The sequence below is a fragment of the Cyanistes caeruleus genome, chromosome 9, assembly GCF_971803275.1.
Source record: "Cyanistes caeruleus chromosome 9, bCyaCae1.hap1.1, whole genome shotgun sequence".
In the NCBI taxonomy this organism is placed as follows: domain Eukaryota; kingdom Metazoa; phylum Chordata; class Aves; order Passeriformes; family Paridae; genus Cyanistes; species Cyanistes caeruleus.
The window spans coordinates 28,848,316-28,876,048 of record NC_141709.1 but is presented as its reverse complement, the minus strand read 5'-3'; the positions used below and the strand labels follow the sequence as shown (position 1 = coordinate 28,876,048).

The window sequence follows — 27,733 nt, the reverse complement described above, 5'->3', positions numbered from 1 at the left end:
AAATTCTATGAGAAAGGGGAAAAAATATAGGAAAAGGACTTGTGCAAAACATCACAGCACTCTCACCTCACCTCAGTACTGCCACTTCCAGCTACAACAGCAGCAGTCGAGGCTAAATCTCCCACACCAGAGTACCTCAAACAGGTAATGCTCAGCTTCCCCACCCTGCATCTTCCACCTCTTTCCTCAATTTGTATAGCCCCCCATCAACCATGTTTCAGAAACTTTGCCAGCAGTGTTCTCCTTTCCCTTTCCAGTCCTCCTGTGCTTCACTAAGCTCAAGCCTGGGCTTAAGGAGTGTCCAAACTGGCAGGATGAAGGACATGGTAAGAGAAGAAAAACAAATCAGGACAGAAGGAAGCAGTTTCACAATGATTTCTGTAGGTACAGATCAATATATACACATATATATTGACCTCCACACACAGAGAAATGAGAGCTGCAAACAGCAAATTTTTCATAGCATCCTACTACTAACCCATTACTCTGCCACAGAATACCTTCTAATATGTCATATAAAATGTATAATATTTATACCATATATAAATTATAGAATGTAATTAGCCCAGCATGTCACTTGACTTCTGATGTTTTCTTTCTTTAAATACTTTCACTATTTTGGCATTTTGCAGAGTCAGGAATAGAGCCCAAACCTCAAAAGCCTCCTTGCAGTTCTCTCCATCAGGACATATTATACACAGTAAGTCATTAAGTACTGAATAAAACAACACTTACCCTGAGTCTAACACACCCTCGGCGTGAGCCTCTCATCATTTTGTCTTTTGACTGAAACAGAAAAAAAACCAGATCAGTGGGTTAACAAATACAGTAAGAAGAAAGTTATTCACACCAACAGAGAAAGAATAAAGTATTTTTGCATCATGTTTTAGTGACTAATTAAACAAGATAAATTCCTGTTACAAAATAGGTTAGTTCCCACCACCATGATATGGAAAATAAATCCTTCAGAAAACAAGAATACAATATCCTAACTCAAGAAGTTTTCTAAATACCGTCAAGAAATGAGATGCAGTCCACACCTTTCTAGAAATTAAAATAAGAAGAAAGGACTTGAGAAATATTCAAAACCAGCAGTATGCTGATTCACATCTTCCTTTCTCTCCTGTTCTTAGGGAAGTGTCCATAAAACAAAATCCAGCTGAGCATGCAGAATTGCACAAATGAAATTGTATATCTATCAGAAACTTTCCCTGATTTATACCCCTTTTAGGAAGATATAAAATTCATGTTTAGACATGTTGGTAAATCTACTTCCTAGATAGATTCCTCCTGCAGTCTGCTGTCATTATTACAGTTAAAAAAGTTAATGTTTGTAGCCATTTAAACTGCTGGAGCCCAGATCAGAAAACAGGATTTTCATGTCTCTAACCAGTGCTCAAACTTGCACATTAACCTGCTTTGCAAAATTACTCAATCTCTTATTTTTTATCTGTTTGAAGCACTGAAAAAAAAGCTTAAACCCTCCTCCAAATAGGGAATTCTAAACAGTCAACTCACTTCCAGCTTGAGATTGTGATACTTGAGCTTTCAGCTATTCCCACCACTGTCCCAGGCAAAGCTGGCAGTAGCCATTGCTATTGGGTAATAGTGGCAAGCCCAAGTAGCATACACAAACTATTAAAGGTAAAGAAGAAAAAGAAAATATTTAGGTCATCCTGAATATTCCTGGTTTCCTGGTAAGGGCTGTTTTTTGACTACCCACACACACACTCCCTGGTTTTTAAATAATAAATTACTTGCTATTGTAGCCTTATCTGAAAGGTAGTCCTGTCTAATAAAACCCCTTCTCTCTTGCCATCCAAACATTCAAACTACATTTTTTCAAGTCAGGAAAACGACTGTCACTGGTGTCGCAAGATCAGATTCTCTTACTGTCATCTTCTGAAATACCCACTTCTTTCCAGCAGTGTATCAATAATTCCATCAAGACAATATATTGATGTTACTATCACCAGACCTATTTTCACTGAAGCAATTAGACAATAAAATCTTGCTGACATTAAGGGAAAAAAAAAAGCAGGACAAGACATATCAGTCTTAAGAATAACGAATGATTCTTCATCTGCAACATGTTTTAGATACAGCTACAAGGAAAGAATGAAGCAGTCCTAGCCCATAGAATGAAGCAGTCTTACTCGCTAAAAATAATGTAAAAGTACAGCACTTGGAGCTTCAAATAATGTTTTAGCTGATCTCTCATTCAATTCAGGCTCCAATTTATCAGAGCTGTCTTCTGAGTGTGAGAAGCCATCAGTATTAATCTACTTGTTTTCACATCAGCATATATCAGCTGGTTGAAGTGAAACAGAAGTCAAGACCAGCAGTGCCTCTGTAATGTATTCTACAGATACATAATTTCTTTTTGGACAACAACTACATAGGGAAGACTTTTTGGAGCATTGTTTTGTTTTAGTATTTTTTTTTTTTAACCTCAAACTCAAGTGAGGATCTAGTTACAAAGTTTCTCCAACAATTTCCTATGAGAAATGGTGTATTTTTGGGACACAGCTCACTAGAGCACATTTTAATTTTATATTCACTGCCTTTAGAGTTCTCCCAAAATGGGAGGACACTTCTGAGAGCTTATCACTCCCTCTGGTGGTTTCTGTAAGAAATATTGGCATAATCTAAGCAGGAAAGAAAATATCTGGACTGAGGCTGCAACAGTGCAGTGGCTGCAGGGACCCAACCAGGTCTGACTGGCCGGACCCCCTGAGCCAAGCAAAGCCCCCCCAGCTCCCTGTGCTGGGCACAGGCACAGAACCAGAGCAGACAAAAAGCAAAGGCAGCAGAAGACACTGGCTTTGGTTGGGTTTAAACCCCTTAGTGACATGCAGGGAATTTGAGGCCTTGTCCCAGTGCAACGGAGAGCACAACAAACCCCATTTCCACTGATCATCAAGTCAGATGCAAAAGATACAGTAAAAGCCTCCCTTTTTCTTGTTCACCACATTTTAATGGAATGGAAATTTAGTTTAAACATTATAATGCTCTTAGTCTGCAAAAAGAATCACAAGATAAATAACAGGTCAGAGTGTGGGCCTGTATACCTACAATTTCACCATCTTCTCACAGAGCTTTACTTGGTTAATACCAATTATAAGAAAGCACAAAATTGAATTCATCCTACCTAAGTGCAATAAAGCACCCATCATTCCAGTATCTGAATTCCCTGACCTCCAGAGCAGGCAGCTGTCATCACACACAGAGCTGGATTCTCTAACTGGCAACAGCAAACCTTTCTCTGCTGCTGCAGGACAGTACTTTAAAACACAATTCAGCTGACATTTTAAATTTTGCCCCCTCCCCAACTAAGATTTTATAAAAATACAATACAAATACTTCCAACTTCCCCTTATTATTCTTTGGTTGAAATTAGGTTATCCAATATATTCTATTAAAAACAAAGCCATCCCATAACTGTTTTGAGGAATAGTTCCATTTCACTGAACAAAAACTCATACAGCAGAAAGATGTCTCTAAATGGCTAATTAAAAAAGCCACATTTTACTTTCCTTTTTTATTTAAAATTTTAATATGCAGCTATCTTTTTCAGTGCTCAGTTTTATAACCAGACAAAATTACATTTTCCATAAGCTTTCAATACACACTGTACTGATTGTGATAATAAAGGACTTGAACAGGTTATAAGCAGACAGCGGTATGAGATAAATTTCAACTGAAACTCAAATAAAAATCTGTAAAAATGAATAAGACTATAGAGTATTAGTGCAGGGGGAATTTAGGTATCTCCCAAAAAGATGTGACCTTTATTGGTTTCTCTTTTACATCCACACAGCGAAGCTGATCACATACAGAACTGGTCTAACACAAAGCATTTCAGGTAATCTACAACTTCTTAAGAGAAATGAAAATAAAGATTGGGCCTATTTAAAGAAAACAAAACAAAATTAGAATCCTTAACCCCAGCCCCAAAGACCCCCAGCCCTCCTTGATCTTCAGTACTATTATTTCATTTGAGTTTTAGACGCTGTGTGCAAAGTTTAAGGTTTCAAATAAAACCCAGCTGCTCTTTGCCTCCAAAAGTTCTCAGGCACAAGTTCTGCTTGTGCAGAAGGGCACAGAACTTGAAGAGGTGCATTTTCTGACTCAGTGCTGTCATGGAAATCCCTAACTTTAGTACACAGATGAGCAAAAACACTTAGGACATTTATTTCCTGTTAGGGATGAAGAACCTGGAACAAGCTGTATCTATAAACAGTGATCTTTGCAATTTATCTACGTCTACAAGAGAAGCTTAAATTTGGATTACTTTTCATAATGGTCATTTTTCTCATCAAATCCTAAGGCAGTGCTCATTTTTTTAAGCAGAAAGAGACCTCAACAATTCAAAGACTTTACAGGCTGTTCCCAGCCCACCATTTCTCCAGCTCCCTCACAAGGCACACACAAGTCTCAGACAAGAAACTCCCTGAGCTCAGGGACAGCATCACACAGCCCTGTTGTTTGTGCAGCTAAACCTGGGACTTTTGTGGGTGCAGTCATAAAACAGGAGATAAAACACTGCAGCAAGATCTGAGCTGCTACTGGGGCTCATCTAACCCCAGCAGATTCCGGGATTATATGAAATAGGTAAGGCAACATTTTATAGGTCCTGCCACAGAAAAGCATTACACTGCTTTAGAGAGTCCTGTGAGAAATGAATACACATGAGGCCTTAACTGGATCAAGGTGTAAAAAGTACAGCACAGTCCTGGAACCCTCCATTGAGCCCCTTCCCCAAAAATGCACAGCTACAGACCAAACTGCCTGTAGCAGCAACCTAACTACTAAAGAGGAATTAACTACTTAAATTATAATCCTTTAACAGTTTATTCAGTGCATCACAACCTGGGATACAAAGTTTAAACTATGTACAAAATTCAATTTAGTACTGTATAATAACCAACAATACTTTTTATCCCGTGACCATAAATTCAGAATTATTTTTATTATTACAAGTTCACTTACCGTTTTGTCTGTTTTTCATAGACTCACTGAGTTGTTTTCAGGACATGTGACAGACCAAGTTATTATAAGAAAAAAGTATAATTTCATCTGAGAATGGAAAACAAAGACCTCAGAGGGAACATTTGTGCAAAAGCAGATGTGTTTTTTTCCTGTTTTCTTGGGATTTTTTCATGCAGCTGCTGACTGAGAAACTGTATTTGAAAGAAGTATTCAACTGAAAGTCTCTACCTTGGGGCCACTGAGCCATGACTGCAGCTTTGGAGGCATTGTTTGAAATCAAGTCAACAACGTTTGCCTTCAGTTCACCACCAAAGATTCATAAAACTGCTCCAAAATTTGAATCCCCCTCTCCTCATTAGCTGGGTTGTACAACCCACAAGCAGTTCTTCAATAAAACCAGTATTAAAGTTGCTAACTAGTTGTAGTCTTGAAAAACAGGAGGGGAAAGATACTGTTATACTGCCACAATTACTTTTCCTAACAACTGATTTCACACAGCTCTTGCTCCTGAAAGCAGTCGACCAGCAAATGTTTTAAAAGTAGTTTGATGGAATGATGAACAAAAGAATAGCACTTAAATCCATTTTTTAGGCATTCACTGGTGCAAAAACCATTAAGATGATGGGAGGCTCCCCAGTTTGGTTTCAGGAACACACAATACAGAGCTGTCATACACAATTTTTATTTTTTTTTTGCAGCCTTTATTCACTGTGCAAGGCAGTTATTTAAGCCTGCAACATTTTGAATAGTTCTCCTTTCAATATCACCAAATGTCAAATATCCACGAAGTTTTAAAATACTTTAAGGAACTGACCTTCCCCTGATGCTGTTTTTAGCACTGTTTGCACAGCTACGCCTGTTCTCCTTTCAATTTATTATACAATTTAAATATTTATTTAAAGAGTACACTTAAAGCTAGAATTTAAATCAGATTTTCAAACTTGAGTTGTTCTCTGGATTATTTCTACAGGATTCCCAAGGGTTATCAAAGCTATAGCTGATGTGTATTTAAGACAGCACTTCTGCCAGAAAACACAAACAGAAAGCAAATTGCATTCAACTTCCCTTTCCTCCTTGACCATTTCTTTGTCTTCATGTTCTCTTCCCAGTATAATGTCAACACACGTTTCTACACTGCCATGCACAAAACAAGCAACAGAACAAATTCAGCTGAAAAAATAAACCAGCACAAAGGTATTTTTCATCTGGAATCCAGCTCATGGAACAACTTTACAGCTCCTGCACCAGCAGAAGGCAGGAATGAGCCGCTTCAAGACTTGTCTGATAAATATTTGCCAACATATCTGCTAAATAAGCCAACAACACAGTGAAAACCCACAATGCTTCAGTAACTTATATATATAAGTTATTCCTTTAAGAGAAAACATTGAAACATGGATAGAATCACAAATCCACAAATACTGAGAGGAAAAAAAGAAATAATTCATCAAGCCGTTGGTCAAACTGATCCAAAATGGCATAAATGGCACACTGTCATTTAATTCATATTTTGCTTAAAAAAAAAAGAAAAAAAAAGAGGAAAAAAAGTGGCCATTTACTGATATCAGACAATCACTTGTTTAAGCAAAACCATGTGAAAAGAATATTTGGATGACAAGTCCAGATCATATTCTCTAAATTACAGGATTCATAAGTAACTTCACACAAAGGTAATTGTAATTCAATTTGAAGATGAATATTTAAATTCTGAACAAGGAAAAAAACTCCTGGACTACAGAAGTGGGGGAAAAAAGCCAACAATTTGGCAAATTGGGTTAAAGGTCTTTGTAAAACACCTTGTATATGCATGTGAGAAGATTCACATTCACATATGCAAGTAGTACTACTATTGTTCAATGCAATACAAGTACAGAGGATGAAACACACAAATGAAAACAGAAATAAATGTGACCATTACATTTTTTCCTTTTTCTCCTGACTCTGAGTTGATGTAAAATCTTTTGACTTGCTCCTTTAAAGTTCTAATCATTCCAGAAATGGAATTTCATTGAATTAATTTGCTTCTGATGTATGTACCCAAAACATACTTAGGATAACAGCTATTCATTCCACCAAAAGACAAAGCATAACCTATTTTTTCCCCCCAGAGTGCAGTACTATTGCACACTAATTCTGTTTGAATGTTTATTTCACATTAAGGGTGCTTTTCTGCAGTCTATTTTAAGTAACTACCAAGGAGGGCTAAGTGCAAGGGTACAAGGACATGCCTATGAAGAAACAAGTTTGTGGCTCAGGCTCTAATGGAAAGTTCAGCTGCATCAGGAGTTATTTGCCTGCAGTTTTCCACAGCTCTCCAGCCAAAGGTTAACAGGCTGTGGGATCTCTTGGAGAATGTGTCTCCTGTCTGCAGAACTTAATGGATTGCAATGGGCTGAGGAGCCTAGTGAGACACTGAGCAGGTACAGGCTGATCAGGTACCCGTAATCCCTTGTATCAACAAAACTGCTTCCAGACCGTGTCCAGACAGCCAGGCTGAAACCACCCCAGCCATGCATTACACTCCTGGGAGAGGCCAGATTCAGTCTCAAACACCAACCCAGTCACACACCCAGGCAGAGTGAGGCAACTCCAGTGCTTCAGAATGAAACTGGTTCAGAGGGAGCACGGCACACGGCTCTGTGTACTGATCACACAGTTCCTTCCAAACACAAACCTGCCTGTGCAGAGCACAATAGGCCATTGCCCCATATAAATAAAACCCCCAAACCTGACAATATTTCAAATTAATGCTGTTTATGAGCCTCATAAATTACCAGTCGGAGTTACTACTCTAAAGCTGAAGCAAACAGCGTCCTACCACCTTCTCACTGGTAGGATTGGTTCTTGAGAAGAGTGTGATCAGCTGGAATAGATCCAAGTTATCCTTCAAGTGCTGCTCCTGCAGACCCTGCCACCCTGAGAGCAACCATGCCAGCACACATGGAGAGGAGGGCGTGCCAGAGGACCAGATCTTTTCAGCATGACACAGCCTTAGGTAAGAGAATGAATTCAGATGGCCTAGCAGGCACTTCAGAGACGTATGTGGAGAAACACAGCTCATGGTTGGAAAAGCACTCTGAAGGAAATGTTAACTGCAGCCACTTCTTAGTGGTAAAGGTTCATAAAGCAGAGAACGTGATTTTATTCCTTGAACCTAACTTGAGCTTTTTAGGATAGGTAGTTAATAAAAGGGTTTTTAAATTTTCGAACTAAACGTTGTTATACTAACAGAGAACCCTAACCCAATAAATACCTACTTTATTCTTAATTCTGTCTAGACTCTGTCCTAGGTCAGCCTTCTCAAGGCATCACATAATAAATAATACAAAATAAAAGTGTAATGTATGACTAGAGGTACCCAGTAATAGGAAATAATTAAATAATATAAGTAGACAGCTGAAGACCATAGGATGAAAGTCAGTGCAATAGCCAGAATTATAATTATACACACTAGTCATCAGTAAATGTTTCTATTTCTGTAGCTGAGCATTAAATGACTTTGCACCTTGGATGGCTACTTAGACCACACTGACTAATTCATCTCTGACAAGCAGCTGACATTTGAAGAGCCATTAAATAGCAACTATAAAAGCACTTCCATTTCTCCATCTATATCCCAGGTGTGATGTGAATCCCAGAGTGATTTTGAGCCCACATGAACAAAACTGAGAGCTTGTGACATTTCTGTGGCAAGAGCTTTACGCCCTGCATCTGGGGAGAGAAGCTCTCTCCCAGTATGGTGGAAATCCAGATTTAGGGAAAAAAGTTTTATATACAATGCTTCTGTATGAACAAGGCTTCATAGACAATGTGATATGACAAATTATTTGCTGTAAATCTAATACAACTTACTACAGGTTTAATTTGTATGTTTTATTCAGCCTGATACACTAACTGCTCCACGAGAAGAAAACTTGGTGCACAGATGCAGTTCACCCAGTGAGCCTCCAGATTTCAGGGTACATCCTTTAAAAAAATTAATTCGTTCCATTAAAATACTTGTAAGTTATGTAAAAATATGAATAAGGAAAGTGAACAAGCCAGCAAGGCAGGATATGTTAGGGATCATAAAAAAAAATAAAAAAAAAAAAAAAAAAAAAAAAGTTAAGGAAAACATCGCTGTTTCTTAACACACGGCAGTTAAAAAGTTCGTGCTGGGAAGTGGGAAGTCCTGAACGGAAACGGGAAAGTCGATCTGGCTCTGCGAAGCACCTGCCGGGCGGCAGCGAGCCCACCAAGCGCGGCGGGAACGCACCCCGAGCCGCGGGAACGAAGCGCCGGGCGCGGCTGGGCGCACACGGACCCGGGAAAGCGGCACCACCCCGGGCCCGCCGGCCGGGCTGAGCCCCCAGATCGTGGCCAGAGGGAGTTCCTGCTGGACAGGGCGGGGAGCGCCGGGGCAGCGGGACCCGGCAGCGCGCGGCCAGTACCGAGCATGGCTCCGGGGCAGGGGGATCGCGGCCCGCCCGGGAGGGTGCGCGGCCCCGGAGCTGCCGGGAGAGCCCGGGCGGGTCTCGCGGCCGCTCCCGCCGGCGGCGCCGCCCGCCGCCAACAACAACAGCGCCGCTCGCCCCCGCCGCTCGATCTCCCCGCAGCGCCGCCCCATTGGCTGCTCCCGCCGCCTCCTCCTCCCCCATTGGCCGCTCCCGCCGCCTCCTCCTTCCCCATTGGCCGCCCGGGCGCCCGCACGCCCCGAGTCCCCTCCCCGCCCCCACCCTGCGCTTCAGCCGGTCCCCGGCGCCTCCTCGCCAGCCCGGCCCGCCCGCCGCCCCTCACCGTGTAGTAGGAGAGCAGCCCGGCGTTGTAGTCTAGCACGAACCAGCGGTACTGCCAGCCCTTCATCACATTGGTCCATTTGCTCAGCGGGCCCTCCATGATAGACGCCATCTTAGCACCGGACCGGCTCCGCCGCGCACGCCGCGCGCTCGGTGAGGGGAGCGGGGGAGAGACTCGGCGGCCGCCGGGCGGGGAGGGGCGGGGCACGCAGCGAGGGGGCGGGGCCACGGGGCTACTCTGCCCCGGGGCGGTGTTTGCGCGCGCAGGGGGGTGGGGCGGTGAGGCGCGCGGGAGCGTGAGGGGAGCGGAGCGGATCCCGGCGGGGGCGGCCCCGGTGTCCGGAGAGATGGAGTTTGGGATACGGAGATTAAGGGCCTGAGGGATTCCATCCTCGCGGCTTCTCCTCACGGCCCCGGCGAAGGCAGAGGGCGAGGCGTGAGGGAAGTCTGTGAGGCAATGTGGTGAGGGCACGGCGCGCTGGCGCTGCGGAATGTGAGGGCGTCATCCTGTCCCCTAAAGCACTTTGGAACCTTTTAGTTCCTCTCTAAAACACTTGACACTGCTTGGAAGCTTTGAGCATCTCTTGCTGTTGTACTTGTCCCTCTGCCCCTCTGCTTTTTGCATGTCCAAAGAGCTTTAAGTGCTAAACCAAAGTGGGCTTAACAATGGAGTCCGAGGGGGCTTCCCTTCAAAGTGCTCCACGTCCACAATGTCTAAAGCCCATTCACGACTCGAGATGACCTTTAAAAGTTAAGGCTTCAATGTGACACAGCTTTCCTGTGGACTGATCCAACAATGTGGAATGAATTCCCAGGAGCTACGGACAATGGCAAATCTGTTGTTCAGCACAAGGCATGGTTTTGGCGCTGATCTCCTCTGACATAAGTACAGAACTTGAACTGTGCTTTAACATAAAATCTTCAAAGGACCCATAGGGATACTCATGTTCCTAGGGATCAACAATAAAGCAGCAGAAGTAGTGCTTTTACCATGAGGTTAGTGTTTATCATGCAGTCTTAAGTGTATTCATTAGTAACTTTTTTCTTTTTGCCCTTATAGCCCTTTTTTATTCTTTTACTATTTAAATGCTTTTATAGTCGGGCTGAAGTAGGTTTAGTGTCTCACCACACTGCAACTTTAAACTAAGTTAAACAAAATTTAATAGAAAATCACCCCTTTAGTGAAAAAGAATCACTCAAAGGCAGTGTGTTTGGTTTTAGGAAATAATAAATATTCCAGATTTCTAATTATCTCCCCATTTCACATTTTACACTAGTTTGTCACCAATGGGAATGCTCCAAATTCTCCTTGGAGTCACTTGGTGGTGTGTTTATGCATGGGGTTACCAGTTTAAGGTACCAAATGCACAATCTGGTTTTGAAATTCAGTTTGTTAATTTCGATAACATTCTTTTTCAAGCTGCATATGACCTTAGTAGTCTGTTTTTGTTCTTTAGTTTCACTGACTAAACAAAGCAGGGCTGCCTAGAGATTATACCCAAGCAAGCAAAACAAAAAACATCAGATGGTGCCAGAACATTACTAGTGCTGCCAGTTAAAGCTGTAGCTGGACTGGAGCTTTATTATCTCAGATCACTCCTTTGGCTCTTTTACGCCACAGAAGTTGAAACAATGCAAAGAACTCATGGAAAAAAAGCCCTCTTGGCTTAACCCTGAAAAACCTGTGTGTAGGCAGAGCATTCGCAACGGGAAATTCTCCACAGAAGAGCTTTTTATTTATCTTGGTTTGCCAGAGGCTGAATTTCCTGAACTTCAGTTTATACCAAATATCTTAGTAGTTCTTTGTTTGACTCTTTCTTGGGGGGGGGAAATGTGTCAAAGATTCGTATCCACCAGAAAAAGCATGTATTTTAGATATCTCATTTTAGCTAAAAGTTTAGAGTAGGAAAAATTGTGTTAACAGATATAAAAGGGGGAATTCAGCTCAAGGTTTCTTTTAGAAAAGTAGTGTGGATAGTCTCTTAAAAGTAATTTGACAGAGATCAGAGAATCATTGTTTTTCAGAAAGCCCCACAAAAATTGAAATAAATCCATTTGAAATGACAATCTTTGAGCATCCAGGGTGTATCATACAGGTTTATGCACTTTCATGCCAGGATGCTCTGTCTTCTGTGTCAGGTAACTCCCTTATATTGAACATGGATCCTGAAGGCACTACTGAAGAATGTAGGATGAACTACTTAGATCCTTCTGGTAAAGATTCTTGGTGCTTATTCAAATTCTTTTGAAAGATCAATGCAAACATTTTAGTTCATTTAAACCAATCAATAGACTGAAATCAGCCACAAGTGGGCCATAATATCTTTTTATATCCTTTGTATTTTAAATCATTATTTTCAACGATTTTGAATTAAAAATGGCTTAAAATAGAAGTTAGTGAGCAATTTCTTAATGGAAGAATTTAGTTTGCTTTAACATGTTCTGTCTGAGTTCCATCTGGATCAGTTACAAAGAGTTGTTATTTTCTGTAATTCTAGACAGTTTTATTGTGATGTTCTCCATATTTTACACAACTTAACTCAGACTGGAGTGTCACCCTCTGTAACATTTAGTACTTACTGTCGTCTGAAGGAATAATGTACTACAGAGATAACAGAACTGGGCTGAAGGCAGCAGCTGTTACCTTGTGCTGCTTTTGTTTCATACACTGCTCCATCAGCTGAAAAACTTGTCCAGCACCATTCTCTTGCCTCACAGAGGTCTCAGTTCTATTATCCTGCCATAGTGTCCCAGCCACATACACATTTCTTGACATGAAGTGGCCTCCAGGGTACTCAGACTGTCCCAGCAGGAATGTAGTGGGAAACCTCATATATGTCCAGTCCTTTCTGTGTTTTCCAGGACATCCCAATTTGTACCCTACTTTTAAAAATTTCTTCTATGTTATTTTTCTTTCTCCAAGCCTGTCCAGTAAATTACATTTTTGCCCACTACAGTTTAAATCTGCATGGTTTCTAGCCAAAAGGAAGACAACTGCTGATCAGAGCAAATACCAGTGAAGGGTCAGGGTAGACAATGGAAGCAAGAGAACACCAGAAGTCTGGTTCTTTAAGAGGAAAATGCTTTTCTGCTGTAAATTTTGCTGAAGTTATGGCTGAACTCAGAAGAACCTCAGTGATGAAGTTGTGGCTTGTGGGTTTCCTTCAGGGTGTCTGGGAGTGTGAGTGGCAGCAGTGAAAGTGGCTTTTGGTTCTCCCAACAGCTGCAATTGCTTGGGGTTCTGAGGAACATAAGGAAGGCATTTGAGAAGAGAACAAATAACATTTTGTTTCAGTTTCTTTTCCAGCTTCAGGAATGTGCCAGTAGTTTAATTTTGTATTGCTTGTCCTGTAAGTTCACTGTGTCAACTATTGATAACGTAATCATCATAATTAAAAATTTATGTTTTAGCCTGATAGTGCATGATTCTTTTTTCTCTTGTTGGTAGCAATTAATGTCTTTTATTTGTACCTTCAGGGAAACATTCCCTCCATTTTATTTTTTATGGGTAACAAATGCAGTAATAAACTACAATCAAGTAGAAGATGGAGCATTCTGTGTCATCCTCAGTCTCCAGCTGCTGTCCTTTACAGGTATTTTCTAGACCCTCTATGCACATCCCAACTACACTGAGAACAGGAGCACTGTCCGAGCCTAAACATTTTTATTTTATTCCCTCAGAATTTTGTTTGGTTTAGGGGATTACAGAGAGGAAGATAGATGGGAGAGAATCACCTTCACCCTACAGGCAGTCATTCTTCAAAGAGGATAATTAAATCAAGTATGACAGTAAGTGCCATTGTAAGTAGATTTTCTGAATAGATTTATTATACTGTCACTGGTTTTAATACAAATGTTTACAAAAAAAAGTCAACAAGACAGTGGGAGGAGGACAGTAGCTGGTTTATGAGGCAAAAAAATAATTTTCTTGGGCTTTTCTTGCCAATTCCTTTATGATTCTATGAAATAAAAGCCATTAGCAATACATTTCCCCCAATTCTGTCCATTTTAATCTAGTTTTTCTCTGATTTTAATGAATTGTCGTAAATTCTTCTATGTCAGGGATAAAGAACCTCGTTGAAGGCTAAGCAGACCTTTCTGAGCCTTCTAAATTACTCCATATTAGCATATTCTGGAAAAAAATCAAATTACAACAGGTTGTATGGGAATCAAGTCATTGAGTCTCAGAATCCTTGCTCTGCTTCTGTTTATTGCTCATGACTGTGTTTGGTGTAAGTTCACAAGAGAAGGGGCTTTTCTTTTTGAACACATTATATCTGCCTTCCTGCAGCTCCTCATCCTTCCATAGTGTGTTTAGAGCTGCACTGGAGAGCACTGGAATATTGGAGCCAGCTCCCCAAAACCCATGGAATACGTTCAGCCAAACTGTGATACCGTTTAAGACAGGGCTGAAAACTGTGTCTTGCATTTAAGACAGAGATGATGCTGAAACTCATATTTATTCAGTGTGTAGTTATTTAATCCTCTGGTAGCGCTGTCTGTCAGAGGGATGATGCAGCAAAGACGCAGCTGACTCACCTCTCTGGCACCGGCACTCGGCAGGACTGGGAGGAGTTTGTCAGATGTTGTTGCAGTGTGTTAAAAGCAGGGCGTGGAGGTGCTCAGTTAAGCAACTCTAGTGACTCACCTAATGGCCAAATCCTGTTACAATGTCAACAGAGAAACACATTTTAAGGACATTATAAATTGGAACAGCTTTGAAACATTAACAAAAAATAAAATTTTTGTGTGGTCTTTCAAGAGTAAATTCAGGTTTTGCGGGACAGTTTGACATAACGTTATCTGGGAGTTGCAGGGGTGTAGACTGACACTTTAGGACTCAACATCTCTTCAAGAAGTACATTTCTGGGTTTGGCTAGTTAAGAAATTATTATCTTCTGTGCTCACTTTACTCAGAGGACAAATAATTCCTTCCACATATCCCAATTGCACTTGAGATCTTCAGAGTTCTGAGAGGAAGCTGTTAATAGCAGTATAAAATTAATGGGGAAAGCACCTTCTAACAAATTCTATAACTTAAACATAGTATAAATCTGATGCAAAATAGTTTTTAAAATTACCTAGCCTTTATAGCAAAAAAATAGTTATTTTTAACTATAAGTAACAAAAAGTAAAAATAAGTTTTTTTTACTATAAGTAACAGGCTATTTTTCATCTTTACATTGGCTGAGCTCTGGTAATCTGAAAATCAATCTGGCAAATAGAAAAATTCTGGAATTAATTTTGGTGAACAATTAATTGTAATCTTTGTATTATTTTATTGTAAAACTTACAATATCATAATTTACTCTTGAGATCAACAGGCTATGGACACTTCTAAAATTCAGAGTGGACAGGGAGTTGGGCCATATTGTCTAGTCTGTACTTTTGCCAAGAAAGAATGGACCATATTATCCTTGAGGATAATATGGTAATTCCAACCTGTTATTGTGTGAGTCCACGATTCTTTGCTGAGTACAGGAGTTTAGAATTCACAGCATACTGAATGCCATTTCATAGTCCTAATGCATTGCTTAGATGGGTAATGTCTCATCATTTGATTTAAACATCTTATCATCCTCTGGGCAGAATGTATTTAAAATTTAATGCAGAAGTCCCTGCTATTTTCTCAACCACAAACAAGTGATTCCTACTTTAGCCTTCACAGAGGCTTTGAAAAAGATACAGAGGAATGCTGCTCAACTGGAATGTTTCCTTCATTACAGCTGTGGTATGCAGCCCACTGCTACAAAAAGGCAAATAAGCATAATCTCTTCTCCCAAAGCTTTCTCACCATCACCTTTTTTTCATGGTGTTTGCCCTATTAATATATTTCAAGTATGGTTATTTGTTATTTGTTCTTTGTAGTCAGTTTAGCAAGAATGCAATGTATCCATCATCATCTTCTCACAAAATTTAGATTTACAATAGAGTTTGATGTGTAGCAAATTTCATAAGGGAAAAGGTAAGAACTTAATATTTTAGAGTATTGTCATTAATCACAAGGATTATATGCTGTGTTTATTTTCAGTTAAAGACTGCTTATTTTTCTTTATACACTTTGTTTATTTGTTATCAATAGATACATTATATCTATTAGTATCAAAGGTAGTATCTAAAACTGGTGTTTATACATACAAGTAGGTTCCAAAATATATGCATATTTGTATGCTGTTATTAGCAGTATCCACACTTGGTAAAATCTGGAGGAAAAATATATTTTTCCCTATAATTTTTCCCCTGTTTTTTTTGGTTGGGTTTTTTTTTTTGTTGTTGTTTTTTGGTTTTGTTTTCCAGGTAAATAACAGACATATGACTGTGGTAATTTTTAGGGTATTAAATAGGTGATGAAAGGAAGGATAGAAGCAAAGTCAATCCATCATAATCCATCATAATATAGAAGTACAATGTGTGCCTTTTTTGCTCATTTGATTTCCATAACTAAAGGGGAATCTGTTAAAACTTGGTTTCCATTGTGTCAATGTAGAATCAGTTTCTGTCTCCTCTACATTTTCTTCTGGAATTTAAGGTAAAATAATTTTTCTTGCAGTCTAGCATCACTCCTGGGGATTTGTATGTAGGAGGAGTCCATGAACAGTATAAGCCCTCATTTAATGCTGCCCTGGTTTTGGGATGCCAAAAAGATTTTTCTTTAGGGTTACTGTTTCTTGTGTAAGAATGAGAGACAAAACTAGCAAAGTTTATCCTACTGAAAACTGGAGAATACTTTTTTCTTCTTTTCTGAGAATGAAAAAATCCTTTTTTCATGCCTGCTTAAAGGATTTGCTTTCTTCTTGTTATGATGAAAGCAAAAAAGCAGAAATTATTTTTTTCATCCTACTCAATTCTCTCTCTCTTTCACTCTTCTATGAGAAATAACAAAAGAAGGGGAAAACTAATTTTGTCGAAGAAAAATAAGTAGCCACCAGAATAGGCAGAATATACTCAGATTGCTCCCCAAAAATCATGGTGTGGACTTGGACCAGGATTTAGAAAGCAGATGGGTGCTTTGCTACTGTGTCAGCTCTCAGGAGCTGTCAGGAGAATATTTCATTTATGTGTGAACTCACAGACTTGTGCAGAATGCAGCTACATCAGATCTCCAGATGAAGTGAGACTTCAGTTCAGAGCAGCACCTCCTGCAGCTCCATCACCTTGGTTTGGGCAGGAAGAAAACCCAGGTGCAAGGATCAGGGAAAGCCCTTGCACACCCTGGTGAGGTTTCAGTCCTGGTAGGATGAAGACAAAAAACTCAGACATATTATTGAACATGTTAAGCTGCTAAACACTAAATCTAAAGTAAAAGAACCACTCACAAGAATTAACTCCATCTCAGGTGACTTCTGAGCTGTAAATTGTTGAAAGTTTGTGAAGTCTCACTACATTTTCCACTCCTACCATTTTCCATAGCTTTTAGCTATTGCCACTGCTGGAGACAGGACTTTGGGCTGTTTAGACCTTTCTTCAGAGCCATTACTGCTATTTTTATATTATGTTCTTATTTTAATTTAGAGACTTATTTTCACTAAGGGGCTCTTTAATTATTATTTCAAGGGGAGTTTTGGGTTGTCAAGGTTTTTTTTCGGTAAAAAAAGTTGGATTTCTGTGGGATCTTTAATAATATCATAGCCTAATTTTTACATTTTAGTAGCCAGACCTTACTTTGCCCCTTCTCCAACATGAACAGTTTTGCTGATTTTTGCTGAAGCTGAAGTTGCTCAGCACTGTTGAAGTACACCCAGATGTCATGGACTGAAACAAAGGAAATGCTACTCAGCTCGTGGGCAGCAGCACACACAGGGCAGCTCTGTTACTCACTTCATAAGCCAAGAAAATCCAGGCCTTGTTGCATCTGTTTGCTTCCAAGTTTCAAAAGTTCAGTCAGTAAACTTCTCAGTGCCCCAATAAACTATTGCAGCAATAACTGCAATTTAACTTCTAAGAAAATCCTACAATAACATTAATATTAAAATCTCTAAATGCTACTGGAGTTAACCAAATTCTCTGGACAATTGACAAAATGGAGAGTTACATTATTTGCTTTCCATTGCCCAAGAGAATTAGTTTTTGAAAATAAGCTTGTAAGGAATGTACTTACAAGGAGTCTAACAATACAAAAGTCTATAGTGTACAGTGAGACTTTGATTTGTATAGCATAAGCTGAAGTTAGTAATGTTTAGAACATTGTCGTTTCTTCCAGTGGTGTGTTTACTTGAGGTATACACAATAGTTTGTTCTAATTTACTGGCCAAATGTGCAATATAGTTTGGAGATTAGCAGCCTTGAGCCTTTGGAAATAAGGTACCAGCAAATAAAAGCACGAGTTTAGTTGAGTGTTTCCACTCCAAGCCAAACGGCCCAAATGTTGTTCACACTTTTGTGTTCCTTTGGTGTTGATGTAGTTACATGTACATAATCAAGAGCAATATTTATCACACTGACTTAGAGATTAAAGCATGTAAGTACCCAGTTAAGCTCTCCTATTCATAATGCATAAGCAAAAGAGGAGGATCTGAGTGTATCATTAGCATTACACTCTGGTTTATGTTTCTAGTCTGACAAATAGAGGACAGATACAGCTTTTCTCAGTACAGCAAAACTGGTAGCAAATGAGCTCTTGTCTTATATGTCTTTCAGATTTTGGCTTACATATCTGTCAATTTTAGACAAAACAAAATCCTACACAGAGTTTTCCCTGATCCAGCTGTCATTTACATACTGATAACATTAACCCATCTGTCTGTAAAATATTACATCTATTTGGCTTCATGCTTTTGAATGAGAATTTAATCTGCTAAACATCAGCAGTCATATCTTACATTTAATTGCTACAGTCCCTGCATTACATTTACTCATTGCACAGCATTTCTAAAACACAGAGATGGTAATTTTCTTTTTCTTGTAGGTAGTGGACTAATCTTAACACCCTTTGTCCTGACTGTGGAGTTAACTTACAATTTCTTTGTGTGTTTCATCTTGCGTCTTCTACACCCACAAATCCTTAACTGTAGTAGTGTAATACTTTAAACATTTCAGGGGATAATCAGTGCGGTGCCAGCTGGTGCAGTGTGAAGCATAGGTAATATTCTGCAGTGTGACTGATCTCAGTGGTGCTTGGCTGACTGAAGTGATGGCTGTCATTTCTGTTCCCAGCAGCAACATGGGCATATTCTGTACTGTGAGTGCTCAGACTATGTAATTACTTTTTGGAAATGTTCATTTTTTTCGTGCACACTGAAACTGCAGTATGCAATCTGCCATTGTCTGGGGTTTTTGAATGTATTTAACAGTCCTGTGTCAGGATTCCTGATGTTAAGAAATTCAGACACCTAACTACAGAGTCTGGTGAGATGGACAGATTAATAGACTTAATATGTACATAGATATGTGTGTGTGTGTGTGCGCGCGTGTGTATGCGCACCTTCAGGAAAAAATCCAGGTGTCAAAAAACAGCCTTTATGGAAAAATCAAGACATACAATAGCTTCAAATCAGGTTTACTTTACAGTGGAGGCATTGCCTAAGGCATAATAATGCCTGCAGGAACAATGCCTCCACTTAGGCAAGCTATGGGCAGAGACTCCTGTGGAACAGCTAGGAATTATCACAAGCTGGGGAGAGCTCTCTAGTACCATGTATCAGTGTATAAATGGGAAATAAATACACTTCATATTCCATGCAATTTAAATTATTTGTGCTTAAGCCCTGCCAACCAAAGCATGAGTTAAAAAGGAATTTTGGTTTCTGAAATGTTCATATTTTCAGCCTTTTCTTTGCAACCTTGAAGACCAGAAAGTTCCTGTATTTTGCTCTTTCCTTGCTGGATTTCCTTGTTTCCTTTCCTTGTTTTTTAACTTAAGCTCAAATAACCCTGCAATCTCTTCAGAGTATGAAGCTTTATTTAATAAAAACCCAAACAAGAGATTGGAAAATGCTGGCAGCTGATAAAACCTAATTTTTTTTCTAGAGCATGCCATATTTGAAAAGAATAAGTAGATAAGCAGAAAATGAGAAAGAATCATCTTCCAAGCAGATAGGCCTTGTTTATCTAAAGTGGGACAAGGAGAACTTTTATCCCACATAACTTTTACTTTTGGATGGCATTTGAATTGGCCTTGAGTGTTTGGCAGCTCAAATGTTGAGCCATCTGTTTCAGATTATGCATGCTTGGAGGGCACATTGCACCCAGGCTTACAGTTCCCCTGAACACAAGAAATTTGAATTGGCTTTGGAGTTAGTGATCAGTAAGCATGAATGTGCATGTTCATGCACATGACACATCTAAATAAACTCCATTTGGGACAAATTGAAGCAGTCACACAGCTGGAGAAACATGAGGAGGCTTAGAAGGGGAAAGCCTTAGGCCCTCTGTCAGAGCTCAGGCAAGGTAAAACAAGAGCAAAGCATCCAAGGTCCAGGAAATTTCTCTTCTAGACTGGAAAGTTCTGAATGAACTAAGAAGTAATATATTAGCCAGTTTTACAGCCCCTTTAAACAGTGTCTTAAGGGATTGTAGGGTAGAGAAATTGCAGTTTGGCTCCCTCCGTTAATGAATCATCTCCAGTCCCATCTCAGTGCCAGAGATGAACTGGGCTGGGTAGTGAATCAGAAAGCTGTAACCAGCTCAGTGAGAGTCTTTGTTATGCCTAAGTACATCATGGCCAGGAAAGAGGATTTGATCCATAAACTTTAATGGTGCATTATGTGAATCTTATATTATTTATGGCATAGTAGTAGCACTTATCTTTTTCATGGTATCTGCTTTGAGCATTCTTTTTTTTTTAAGAATATACTGCTTGTTCCACCCCTCCCTTTTCCTTCCTTTCCCCAGAGTGCTGACTCAATTCCTTTTACTTTTTCAGTCAGTCAAATACTTGCAATTTTAGGCATTTCCTTGTCCAGTTTTCAGGGGAACACTTTACTTCCCTATCATGAGCACTGTGCAGAACTCCTGTGGCTGTTGAATCTTACGCTGACTGGAGATGGAGGAGGTTTCTGTGCAAGCAGTAGAGACTGATATAAGACCATCTGCTCTTCATGAAGTTCTCTGAACCTGTGGACTTGGATACCAATTGTGCATTTGTGTATGAGAAGAGAATTTGGCTCACATAGTGCAGCAATGGAAGGAATGGTAAATCTAGAACCAGCCAGGAGATTTGAGGGATAAAAGCAGTGTTGTCACAGATTCTTTTTCTAGATAATTATATTTCTTTTTTACAGGTTTTCACATTAAGCAGACACCCAGCATTTTTATTGCATTATTTTGCATAATTAGCAAAGTTTGAGTCTGCTGGTAATGAGCATCAGACTTTAGTATAGTTTATAATAAATTGTGAACAGAACAATTACCAAACGTAGATGTATTGTATTGTTTGGGCAGATCTTATTCAATGTACATGAAGAGTCTCAATTATGACATTAGATTTAGCTTGGAAATATTTCTTCTTGCTTCAAGTAGCTCACATAGTTAATTTAATCAAAAAACTGCATATGTGCAATTCAATGTGCAACATCTAAAATTTGAGGCGTTTCACTTTTTGTAATATATTTAATCTTCTCATGTGCTAAAAAATAGATCTTCATATTACATTGCTTATTCAAGTATTAAATTCTATTACTTTTTAAATTAGTAATCCCCAAAGAGCTACAGGAATTGATGAATGTTATTCCATCAATGTTAAAAAATTGAATTACCTGAAAGAAAAAAAGGACTAATTAAAATTTTTTCCTTGTTGAATCCTGTTAAGTGTTTGCCTCATATGAGAAATTTGTGAAGTTATTGCAAAGCTGTAAGGGCAGGGATCAGACCTGCAGTTATATATAAAAGTCAGCTGTGTGATAATGGTAAAAGGAGACAGAGACAGATTCTGTGCTGGTTTTAGAATCTGCCAAGGACGTGGGTGCTATATTTTGGGCAAGAGAACTCTTTTAGCCTAATGCCATCTGGCTGGCTTTTGTCTGTGCCAGTTGTTATACACGCCAAGCCGCCTGTCCTGCCTGTACCACATTTCTTGAAGTAAAAATTAAATTAAAAATACAGTAATTTCCAGTAGCCTGATTGGAAACATATCCATGAGAGGATTTAAAAACCCAAGGAAGCAATCCAAGCTTCTGTGCTTCTGTCAGAGTCTTTGATCAGAAGTTTTCTCATCCATGCCCTGAAGCAATCTTTGGATACTTTTCCCCTTTCAAGCCTCACTGGCAGCAAAAAGTCCTGGCTGTAGGATCTGCTTTAATTTTTTGTCCAATGTACATGACAAATACAGTTAAAGCACACATAAAACCTCCACACACTCCCACCTAAGGTCTTCTGTTTCATTCTTTTAATTAGTAACTATATACCAGTATTTATAAATACAACAATACAGGTTTTCCTCACCTTTATCTCCACAAGGTACCTGCGTAGTTTGTGCTTTTGGGCCATCTAGCACAACATGGATCTGTTCTGTAGTCCTCTGTAGGAGACCCACAGCTAATTTTTAGCTTTAATTAATTTTTTTATTTCTTCCCTGCTTAGAAGAATTGGAGTTGAGCTAAATTAAGCAACTCATCTATATATTCATTTTATAATTAGCTAAATAGCTCTACTGATGATTTTTGAGTGTTTTTTTCTCATGCTCATCTGTACATATGTAATTTACCATCATTAATGCTATCACAAGGAAAGGAGAGAGAAATTCATTAAATCATTTTGTACAGGTATTTCTGTAAGGAAAATCATTACAGTAAACTTGATTTCAACAGGAACAAATTATGCATCTTCACTAAACATAAAGAGACTGACAATCAAGAATGTTTCGGTTTTGGATGGAATTTGAATGTCTTTTGAATCATGGAGATTCTTTCAGGAAGAATACATCTTCTCTTTCTGCAAAACTCATCCAGCTTTCTGACCTTGCCTACCTTACATGGCTTCTGCCTCTGTTTTATACCTAAAATCTTGATATTTTTCTCCTTTGGACCTCGGTGTTCTTTGTGTCAGTTTTATACCTGATGTATTATCTGTCTTGGGGGCAGGGGGATTGTCCTTCTAGAGAAGGTCAAATTTGTTTGTCATTGAACTGATTCAATGAATTAAGTTGATATAGGGATCTGAAAAATCTTGGTGATTTTATGCTTGTGCATCATTGTCAATATTTTTGGTAATCTGATGTAGATATTTATAAATAACATTCTTCAATTGTTTCTCATATTTTGTGAATCCCATTTAAATTAGTATTACCAATAAGAAAGAGTCTTTAAGATTCTGCAGTGCATTTTTAAAGCCAGAATATATTTAAATGGAATTTTATTTGTAAAGAGAGCAAGTTTGAGTGAAAACTGTTGTGAAGCCACTGAATCCATGACGTATTTTCTGAAGTCACAGTGATGATTACACTGGAATTATTTACCACAGCTGCTTTAAATGCTGCTAAAAGTCATTTAAAGAAACATTTTTTAATGAATGGTCACCAGACTTTCATTTTGTAGTTGTTGTATAACTCTATCTGTTTATAGCTGTATTAGCTTCACCAGTTCAACAGGTGAGATACCTTTTATTACAGCTAACAGGACAGGAACATAAGGTGACACAGAGGAAAGCAAGTTCTTGACAGCTCATGGAGTTCAAATTCCATTAATGCCCTTTTGCACCTGATCAGTCATATGCACACCTTAACAATTCCATTGAGGCAGAATCACTGCTGCATTACTTCTGCAAATTAATCTTAAAAAAAAAAAACAACCAAAAAATCAACCAACCAAATAAACCAGTAAACAAAGCAGTCATTAAACCAATAACTTGGTAATATTTAAGGATATTTTGTATTTTAATTGCATTGTGTGTGCAATCAAATGAGAACATATTTTGAATTGTGAACTATTTACCACTCTTGTACTTAACAGCAATAAGAGAATTTTCAGTCTTTAATACTTAGCAATGATATTTATTGTATGTGTTTAAAACATTTTTCATAAAGGCAAATATTTTTGGTACTGTCTCATCAATCAAGTTACACTCTACTATTGATAGTACCAAAATGATGCAGAAGAATGAAAAAACATAATTAATTACAATGTCAATTATTCAGGAGTCCAAAAAGCCAAGAGAAGTTTTAAGGGAACATTCCTTAGTCTTACGTGTTGACACCAGTGGGATTATATGTGTTGCATATAAAGGAACATTTTGCCTGCTGATGTTGTGCAATAGTTGGCCAAATAACAGAACAGATTCCATTTCCTGCTACAGGGCTGTAAATAAAAAAATCCCACATGTTGCTTTCTCATTTATGGACATACAGCAGGATTGTGCTTCTGAGAAGGAGAAGTGCAGCTGAAAGAGCATCTGTGGAAATTCCTTCTGCCTGCAGAAAGAGCACTGCAATTTAGTATTTGATAGCTTTCAGAGTGCAACCTGCAGACTCCTTTACAGCTCTCAGCACTGATACAGATGTAGGCAAGTAATGCTTTTCTTGCTTCACACTCTATTTGTCAATAATTTGTGATCTTTTCCATAGCAGCAAAAACACAGTTTTAAATGTCACTTGATCAAGGTTAACAAAAATGGTCAAATCATCTCTGTCGTTGTCTATTGTGAAGGCTAAATCATTAACACCTTTTAAAATATGGTTGATTTTCCACTGTTGTTGAGGCTTTTGACTCATCTCCTCACTGAACCTTTGGCACTCACTACCTTAACCCAGCTGAGATCTCTGTTCTGTGACTGCAGCTCCCATACATGAGAGACCTCATTGCTGAAAGCAAGTGGAACATGACTTACATTTAGGAGATGTTTTAACTACTGGTGCAAAATTAAATATGAATATTGTGTTGTCCTGAAGAAGGATGAATTAAAAAATATTATTTAAATGTTGGTAACTGAATTGCTCAGCTTGAGGACTGGATTGCTGTGATTTGTGAAAATTATTTTTTGTCTTATGACCAATGTTCCTGCATTGTTGTTTTTTTTTTTTTTTTTAATACTTTCTGAAGCATTTTGACATTGTTATGGTTGTAATTAAGACTAGATGAAAATGAAAGAAAGTGGAGAAGGTAAGAATAGAGGTAAGATGAAAATAATCGGGAGGACAAGTAAGGAAATCTCAAGAAGAAACACTTGCTAGTATCAAGAGTTACAATAATGCTATAAAAATGGTCTTTTACCATTAACAGTCATGAGTTTGTCCTCAAAACAAACCATTTAATGAGAAGAAAAAATACCAAATGCCCTTTTTTCTAATTACTTCATGTATCTTATAATTCTGAAATTAATTAATAATCTTTGTGAAGGGCAGAGTGAACTAATTCTAAGTTAGGGGAATGTTGGGAATTCAGTGTGTAGATTATATTTTTAAATATTTTTGGTTTTCTTAAAACATAATAATCTTTTAATTGTTTCAGAAAGGTGGACAATGTGTTCCCTGGAGTTGTATAGACAACATGCCAAAGGAAACAGGGAACAGAAGAAACTCAAGAAAATCTTTTCTGCCTGCTACTTTGTAAACATATTAGTTTTCAATCCTCATTTTGGTTTAATATACACTACACACGACGATATCGATGTGTTTAATTTATAATGAAGATTGATGCTGTTTCATCAGTGCTATTGCTTGTTCTATTTCTGTTAGAACATGTATTAAGCTGTTCAAGGAACAGCAAAATCTCCAACTGCTACATTATCTGGACATGTCAAATTAATGCATATTGAAGATTTTTCTGGGTTTCAAATATGGTCTTGAAAGAAAAATGTCATTCTGCTGTCAGTCATCCAGCTAATTATCTAGAGGTCAAGCTGACCTCTTGTATCTACATTTTCTCTTATTCTTTTACAACATGAGGTGTAGCCCCATGGAACTGGCTAATATAAATTAGTTTGAGAATATATGCTTACACATGCTTACAATCTTAATGAAAAGATAAATTGTGTATGTTTTAAAATAGCGTGGATCTGTTCTCCTGCATTTCAGATTTGCCAGCTCCTCCATCAAATATGATTAAAGAGATTCACTCAAGCCCTATTCAGGTTATTTTCAATTTTACCATTCTCTTAATAAAAATTCAAGGTTGTTCTTTCTAATTACTGTAGTTCAAAAATAATTTTAACCTTAGGATTTCTGAATACTGGCAATATAGATGACATCATTTTACAAAACAAAGAGATACAATGATACCATACTGTACTCTGTTTCTGCCAAATGAAGGAGGTAAATTCAGATATATTCAAATGCTTCCAAACATCTGAACAGAAAACATTTTAGAGATGAAATATGTAGTTACCTCAACATCCTAGTTTGTGTTTCTTCAATAATGCTACAGCTTTGTATAAATTTGATCATCCCACAACCCATTTTGAAATACTTTCAAAGCTGCTATAACTTTGAAAGTCTGCAAACCACTTTAAGAAGCCAAGAACACAGCACAAGATGAATCAGCAGATAATTCCTATGCAGTTTTTATAATGATCAATGTACATATTCTAGTAATTAGACATCCTCCTAGAAGATACACAGTAGGACTCACAGATTACATGTTTTATGAAAAGAAACACAGAAATAAACAGATATCTACAGAAGGTCTGTTAGAGTCTGGCTAGATGACTGTAGTGTTCTCTTGTGGCTTTAAGACCTAGCAGCCTATCTGTAACCCTTTGTCTAGAAAACTTGCAGCTGCATAAAATGTAAAGAGCACACAAAGCATATCCTGGGGTGGAATTCTAGATAAAGGCATTTGTGATTTCCTAGACCAGCTTGTGTCACTAATCCTGGAAAGTATTCTGAGATTTCTGATAAAAGGTGCCCTCAGTCCAAAGGTTGCCAAAGTTTGTATGATGATCTTATTTCTCAAGACGGATCTTTCAGTAACCTAGGTGTGGGAAATGCTGTTCTGTATCAGGAGCATGGGTGTTGCTTGCCTCTCTGAAACCTGTGCAATGTAAGACATTCTGTTTGCCTGTGGGTAGGTTCCCTTTCATTACAGTCTTTGATCATAGAACAGTGATTCCTTTTTATGGCCAGGATTTTCTGTGTTGATACATATGTTTCCTTTCGTTCTGTAAAACTCAAAGTGGCTTAATCTTTCTTACCTTTAAATCCTTGATTCTGTATATGCAATGCTGCAGCTACTGCTCTGTTTTGCACTGGAATTCCAGAGAGCTGGGTACCTCATTTCGTGCTCAGGAATGCAGGAGGCAGGACTGAGTCATTCCTCTCAGCCTCCGGAGTGCTCAGAGGCTGTAGTAACACCTTTCCTAGAACGAGCAGAACGAGTCACATTAAATGCCTGTGTGCTGCTTTGGCTTCCTGTGTGCTGATCCATAGGGTAAACAAAGCTCTAAGAAAGGAAGAACTGGACACTTAAGATATTATTTCCGGGGAGACCAGTGGATATGATTAAAATGTTGCCAGCTTTACTAGCAAATGTATTTGGAGATCTATAAAACAGAGGTCGTTAGTGTTTGACTGGTGGATGCCCTTTCTGTGCTATCTTGCTGCAGCACATTTTCAAATTCAGCTGTACCAGAACAAGTCACTTTATACTCTTACTGTCTCATGGTGGGGATTTACACCAAAATGGTTGTGCTGCTGCTATGCTCACTGCACTGCTGCAAGCCCAGTCTTCACCAGCCATTTGGCTAGTTTTGATTTGATTTGTTAGCAGTCCCTTGTTTGTCCAGTGTCGACATAACCTTGTCCGTTGTACTTTTAAAGAAACAATAAAGAACACTGAGGTCTGGTATCTATTTTTCAAAATGCCACTACTTAGAATCATAGAAAATCCTATTATACTTACAAATAAAAGCATGCTAATACTATTTTCCATGTCCTTTGGGTATCAAGTGCACTGTAGTGGAGGATCTTGCAACAAAAAATCAATATATAGCAGTTCTTACAGAGCAGTTAGCAGATAAACATTTCCTGCAGAAGAATTCATGTTGAATGCAAAAAGATATAAAATTAAACTGTTAAAGTTCTTGCAGTTCCTTGATATTTT

General features: G+C 38.7%; 2 protein-coding genes across 37 annotated transcripts in view; one reads left to right on the top strand and one right to left on the bottom strand.

Annotated features, from left to right (window-relative positions):
- OSBPL9 (oxysterol binding protein like 9) overlaps positions 1-10,006 on the bottom strand; it is a 58,744-nt gene extending 48,738 nt beyond the window's left edge. For 3 of the 5 annotated variants that reach the window (XM_086842137.1, XM_086842141.1, XM_086842143.1), the window contains exons 1-2: positions 9,769-9,892; positions 736-786 (exon numbers count right to left, since the gene is read on the bottom strand). Coding sequence is in view for 2 of the 5 variants with exons in the window: in XM_086842135.1 (XP_086698261.1) it covers positions 736-786; positions 9,769-9,879 (162 nt within the window). In the remaining 3 variants the exon portion in view is untranslated. Of the gene's footprint in view, positions 1-735; positions 787-9,768 lie in introns of all 5 variants that reach the window. The other 2 variants (XM_086842135.1, XM_086842136.1) reach the window with 2 other exon arrangements.
- Positions 9,713-27,733, top strand: part of EPS15 (epidermal growth factor receptor pathway substrate 15) — a 65,891-nt gene continuing 47,870 nt past the window's right edge. For 7 of the 32 annotated variants that reach the window (XM_086842121.1, XM_086842112.1, XM_086842104.1 and 4 more), the window contains exons 1-3: positions 10,018-10,763; positions 13,245-13,360; positions 13,449-13,568. In XM_086842121.1, coding sequence (XP_086698247.1) covers positions 13,488-13,568 — 81 coding nt within the window. In that variant the 5' untranslated portion in view covers positions 10,018-10,763; positions 13,245-13,360; positions 13,449-13,487. Of the gene's footprint in view, positions 9,921-10,017; positions 10,764-13,244; positions 13,361-13,448; positions 13,569-23,993; positions 24,201-25,144; positions 25,767-27,733 lie in introns of those variants that run through there. The other 25 variants (XM_086842122.1, XM_086842114.1, XM_086842108.1 and 22 more) reach the window with 13 other exon arrangements.